This window comes from Carlito syrichta, unplaced genomic scaffold (assembly GCF_000164805.1).
Source record: "Carlito syrichta isolate Samal-C Ts95f unplaced genomic scaffold, Tarsius_syrichta-2.0.1 Scaffold124069, whole genome shotgun sequence".
In the NCBI taxonomy this organism is placed as follows: Eukaryota; Metazoa; Chordata; class Mammalia; order Primates; family Tarsiidae; genus Carlito; species Carlito syrichta.
Window position 1 is genome coordinate 37,544 of NW_007068165.1, and position 5,851 is coordinate 43,394.

General features: G+C 40.5%; 1 protein-coding gene across 1 annotated transcript in view; it reads left to right on the forward strand.

The window, feature by feature from the left end:
* UTP6 (UTP6, small subunit processome component) overlaps window positions 1-5,851 on the forward strand; it is a 38,496-nt gene that overhangs the window by 6,294 nt on the left and 26,351 nt on the right. Inside the window, exons 3-7 of the mRNA XM_008048528.2 lie at window positions 1,039-1,080; window positions 1,315-1,407; window positions 2,060-2,107; window positions 2,554-2,617; window positions 3,864-3,982. Of these exons, the coding sequence (XP_008046719.1) occupies window positions 1,039-1,080; window positions 1,315-1,407; window positions 2,060-2,107; window positions 2,554-2,617; window positions 3,864-3,982 (366 nt within the window). The remainder of the gene's footprint in view (window positions 1-1,038; window positions 1,081-1,314; window positions 1,408-2,059; window positions 2,108-2,553; window positions 2,618-3,863; window positions 3,983-5,851) is intronic.

Genomic DNA, 5,851 nt, shown 5'->3' on the forward strand with positions numbered 1-5,851 from the left:
CACTGCACTCCAGTCTGGGCGACCGAGTGAGATTCCAACTCAAAAAAAAAAAAAAAAATTTAAGCAGACAAAAATTGTTGAGGAAATTACATAATAGTCATGGGAATGGGGTACACCCTGGAGAGAGTTTCTATATATGTTAACAAGAAGATATATAGAATAATATTAATTGCAGCTTTTTGTAGTAAAGATTGGAAGCAAATGTTTATTAGCAGGAGAAAGGGATAGGCAAATTTGCACTTTCATACAGTGAAAGATTATACAGTAGTGAAAATAAACTTGAATTGCATGTGTCAAGAGGGACATATCTAAAGTCACAATGTTGAGTAAAGATACGGAATGATGGATGTAGCATGATACCATTTATTTAAAAAGTAAAACATTCAAACAGCATTATAATAAAATCCAAAGTCATGATTGGGAATGACAACAAAGTCAGCATAGTTGCTACTTTGCATGGGGAGAAGAGTAGAATCAGGCGGGTACATAGGAGGTTTCACCTTTATATGTAATGTTTTGTTTCTAAAAAAGATTTGAAGCAAATGTAGTAGCATGTAGGCTTTGATGCAGCTGTATGGTAGGTATGATGTGGGGTGTTCTTTGTGCTTAAAATATGTTACAAAACTTTTGAGGTTTTTATTTTTCTTTTCTTTTTAAATTTTATTTTATTGTAATGATGTGGGGTTCAGGTCAGGATTAGGTACATACGTAGTTTATGTGCAGGTGAAGTTTGGGCCCCTAACTGGTTCTCACTTCCCCTGGTTTAGGGTCAGGTACTCTTGGTGATGTTATGTGTCCCTTCCATAAAACTTAGATGAAGCATATAATTATAAGCTTAATAATTCTATGTATTTGTAAGTTTTACAGATGTAAGGTAAATTTTCAGTGACTTCCAGATATTTATTATAAATTATGCTTATTATTAGCAAACTCCTATTTTATATTCTTGATTTTTACCTTATGATTTTAGCTAAATATATTTTCCATAATTAAAAGGTTACAATTTTTTTTCGTCTTTTGTATGTTTTTCTTTCATAGTATGAAATTCATCTTTTGGAGCTGATCCAGAAAAGAAGATTAGTAAGTAAAAGATTTTTTTTTAGAAGTTGGAAAAAAATACAAGACTAAACAGTGTGGATGTATAGGTAGGATTTGTTTTTGCGAGACAGTGTTGATAAATTGTGTGGTGATGTGTCCATAATGGATATTTGTAACTATTTGCCTTCTTCATCAGTACTGTTAAATGATCAAGTAGGAATGCTACTTTGGAAAACGTGATTAAACTGAGGATTTGTTTTTTATGTCCCCTTTTAGCGCATTGGATATTTATTTAAGAAGGATGAGATTGAGAATTCTATTATACACCGGGTACAAGGTATCTTCCGACGTGCTTCAGCAAAATGGAAAGTAAGTGATATATATATTTTACATATTGTGAGTTAGGTATTGAAATGCATTGTTTTTTATTCTTGTCTCAGTATTCTTCTTGTCTCTATTTATTTTAAAGATGATATCATTGCTTGAAATTTTTTTTGAGCTATTTAACAAATTAGTAAGAAAACTTATCTCATTACCTTATAGTTATTTTGTGCTGAAAACTGTATTTGATACATTACTAAGGATCAGAAAATTGTCTAAAAGCTGTTTGGCTATATCTCTAAGTATGCCAAAGACTGAGGTAGGGCAGTACCTCAGAAATTTGATTTTCTTCAAATTTGGCTTTGGGACTGGATATATTTCATGGAGAGTTCTTTGGATTCTTGGGAATGACAAATTCTGTGTTGCTACCTCTGATTGAGGCCATTTAAGACTACATGGAATAAATTGAATGAATGACAAATTTTGCCTTGCAGTGTGGGAGGTGGGAGTTGGAGGAGAGATTGAATTATCATGGTTAAGAGATTCAAGACCTCCTTGAGGAAGAGCCTACTGGGCTGAGGGGTGTGGCGACACATTGAATCTTTCGGAATCTGCCTGTTTCTAACAAAATTAATTAATGCCTTGGTATATTATATGTAAAGTCAAATTCAGACAGCTTACTTCATCGCTTTTCTTGCAGGATGACGTTCAACTTTGGCTATCTTACATAGTTTTTTGTAAGAAATGGGTAAGTAAAGCCATGTCTTGCTCCCTCTCCCTTCTCTCTGTTACTCTGCCTTTTAAGCATGATACTTGATTACTGAATGCCATGTTTTCTCCAAAGGTATAAGGTTAACAGATGGGAAAAAGATCCAAGAAGGCTGAACTTCATTGTAACATTTGTGTATCTGAATGAATATATTAGGCTTCTAAGTTAGTTGAGAAAAAAAATTTTTTATGTGTGCTTCTTAAGTAAAGTTGAAAAAAATTTTAAGAAATTTAGAGTGTTTATTTTTAGTGGTTTAGGGTGAAGAAAATTATGAATGTGTCTGTGTTTAGTGAGACGTCCCTAGCAGTAATAGATCTTGCCCCTTTGGATTTCGCAGTTGGCCAGAGTATAGTACATAATACTTACAGAGTAGCAGAAATGCTTTCTCTGTGCAGGAAGTAGAAATATTTTTTCCTCTTTTCCAGGCTACGAACACTCAACTTAGCAAGGTGTACTCTGCCATGCTGGCCATTCATTCCAACAAACCAGGTATGGTGAAATCCTCCTCAGTTTTTTTTTTTTTTGAGTTGGAGTCTCACTCGGTCGCCCAGACTGGAGTGTAGTGGTCGCTCCCGGCCACCACAGCCTCGACCTGCTGGGCTCCGGCGATCCTTCCGCCTCAGCCTTCTAAGTAGCCGGAATTACAGGCATACGCTACCACGCCCGGCTGATTTTTTGATTTATTGTAGAGATGAGGTCACGCCGCTCAGGCGGGTCTCAAACCTGCGGGCTCAGGCAGTCCACTCACCTCAACTTCCCAAAGGCGCGGGATTACAGGCTGAGCCACTGAGCCCGGCTAGTTCTTTTTTTATATTTTATTTAGAGTCAAGCAAGCCATTTTGGAATTTTGCTCAATGAGCAAAGAGACACTATTTTGGGTACTTGAGTGTAGGCAGCTGACCTCAGCAGTTCTATTGAATAGATGGCTCTTAGTTCATCCCTGCCTACTGTGGACTAGTTGCTTTGCTAGTGTTGTATCTGTAGGCAAGAAGGACTGTATTTCTTTTTAGTTAATGATGAAAGAACTTTTGAGTCCTTTGAGGGACATTTTATCTGGAGGCAGTCAAATATGAGGAGTTTCAAAAGCTTAAATGGGAAAATATTAATATAGATTTTATTTATTTATTTTTTTGAGTTGGAGTCTCATTCTGTCACCCAGGCTAGAGTGCAGTGGCACACTCACAGCTACTGCAGTCTTGACCTGCTGGGCTCAGGTGATCCTTCTACCTCAGCCTTCCAAGTAGCTGGAATTACAGGCACCCACCACCACTCCTGACTAATTTTTTGATTTATTGTAGAGTTGAGGTATCGCCATGTTGCCTAGGCTGGTCTTGAAAAAAATTCCTTGTGTCTTAGCCAGTCACGGTGGCTCATACCTGTAATCCCAGCACTTTGGAAGGTGGAGGCAAGAGGCTTACTTGAGCCCAGGGGTTCAAGACCAGCTTAGGGAGCTTGGCAAGACCTCGTCTATACAATAAAAAAAAAATTTAGCCAGGTGTTGTGATGCATGCCTGTAGTTCCAGCTACTTGGAAGGCCAGGGCAGAAGGACCACCTGAGCCCAGCAGGTCAAGACTGTGATAGCTGTGTGCGGGCCACTGTACTCTAGTCTAAGTGACATAGTGAGACTCTGACTCAAAAAAAAAATTCCCTGGGTATTAAAATGGGAGCACTAGTCTTTTCTTGCTTGATTTGACTAACTTATTGAAATGAAGTCTGATCTTTTTTCATTTACAGCTTTGTGGATTATGGCTGCCAAATGGGAAATGGAAGATCGATTGTCTTCAGAAAGTGCGAGGCAACTATTTCTTCGGGCTCTGCGCTTTCATCCAAAGTGCCCAAAACTTTATAAAGAAGTGAGTGTGTGTGCACATAGGATAAGAGAGTGATGACTCAGTTTGTTCTTCTGGAGACATTTATTTTTTATTAAGTAGAAAAGACTTCAGTTTATAGAGGCTAGGGATAAATGTGGGTGATGGTTAGGGGGAAACATTTTTTATTTTTTGGCCAGTGGTAGTTGTTGACACGTATAGCTTTTAGGTTATGGAGAGGTTGGAACCCCCACCTGCCCAGTGTGGTTAAGAGGGATAGGAAACTGAGCCCTAACATGTTTTTAGTTGGGAGGCCAGTTTCAGCCTCTTTATTCCTTTGTTCTTATTTTTTTTGTCTTGGTTCCCTTCTGACTTTTTTTTTTTTTTTTTTTTTTTTTTTTGAGTTGGAGTCTCATTCTGTTGCCTAGGCTAGAGTGCAGTGGCACACTCACGGCCACCCCAGCATCAACCTGTTGGGCTCTGGAGATCCTTCCGCCTCAGCCTTCCAAGTAGCCGGAACTATAGGCACATGCTACCATGCCCAGCTAATTTTTTATTTATTGTAGAGACAAGGTCTTACTATGATGCCTGGGCTGGTCTTGAACCTGCAGGCTCAGGCCATCCACTCGCCTCGGCCTCCCAAAGTGCTGGGATTACAGACTGAGCCACCGAGTCCAGTCCCTTCTGACTTCTTTTGCCTACTCTTCCTCTTTTCTTGACATTCTTTTTGTTGCTTTTTCTTTCTCTTTTTTTTGAGTTAGAGTCTCACTCTGTCGCCCAGGCTGGAGCGCAGTGGCATGCTCACAGCCACCGCAACCTCTATCTGTGGGTCTCAGGCGATCCTTCCACCTCAGCCTTCCAAGTAGCTGGAACTACAGGTGCGCTATCTTGCCTGGCCATTTGTTTGTAGAGATGAGTTCTCACCAAGTTACCCAGGATGGTCTTGAACTCCTGGATTCAGGCAATTCTTTTACCTCGGCCTCCCAAAGTGCTGGAATTGTAGACTTGAGCCGCCATGCCTGGCCTGTCTCTTTTTCTTGAGATACTGTTAGTATTTCCTTTCTCTCTTGGGGGACTTACTTCCTCTTGGAGGGTACTGTAGAACATTGATGGCCAAACTTTGGATGAAAAAACTCAAATGCTAGAAATGATGTTTTAATGGAAACTGTATCCCTTTCTGAGGCTTTTGTCAGGATAAAAGAGAAACTGCTGTTTATTCCTCAAATGACAGTAAGCCTTGCTGGGCGTGGTGGCTCAAGCCTGTAATCCAAGCACTTTAGGAGGCAGAGATGAGAGGATTATCAGAGCTCAGGGATTCAAGACTAGCTTGAACAACATGACGAGAACTCATCTCTACAATAAATCAAAAAATTAGCCTGGCATGGTGGCACATGGTTCTGTTTCCAGCTACTTGGAAGGATCACCTGAGCCCAGCAAGTTGAGGCAGCGTGCCGCTGCACTTCAGCCTGGGTGACAGAGTGAGACTCCAAGTCACACACACACACACAAAAAAGAAGGACAGTTAAGCCTGACCGGGTGTGGTGGCTCAAACCTGTAATCCCAGCACTTTGGAAGGCCAAGATGAGAGGATTGCTTGAGCCCAGGGTTTCATGACCAGCATGGGCAACTTGGTGAGATTTTGTCTTTACAATAAATAAAAAAATCAGCCATGCATCGTAGTGCATGCCAATGGTTCCAGCTACTTGGTAGCCTGAGGCAGAAGAATTGCCTGAGCCCAGAAGGTCAGGGCTGTGGTGGTCATGAACGAGTCACTGCTCTCTAGCCTGGGTGACAAAGTGAGACTCCAACTCAAAAAAAAAAAAAGAAAGAAAATTAAGTCTTAGCCGGGCTTGGTGGCTCAGCCTGTAATCCCAGTGCTTTGGGAGGCTGAGGTGAGTGGATTGCCTGAGCCCA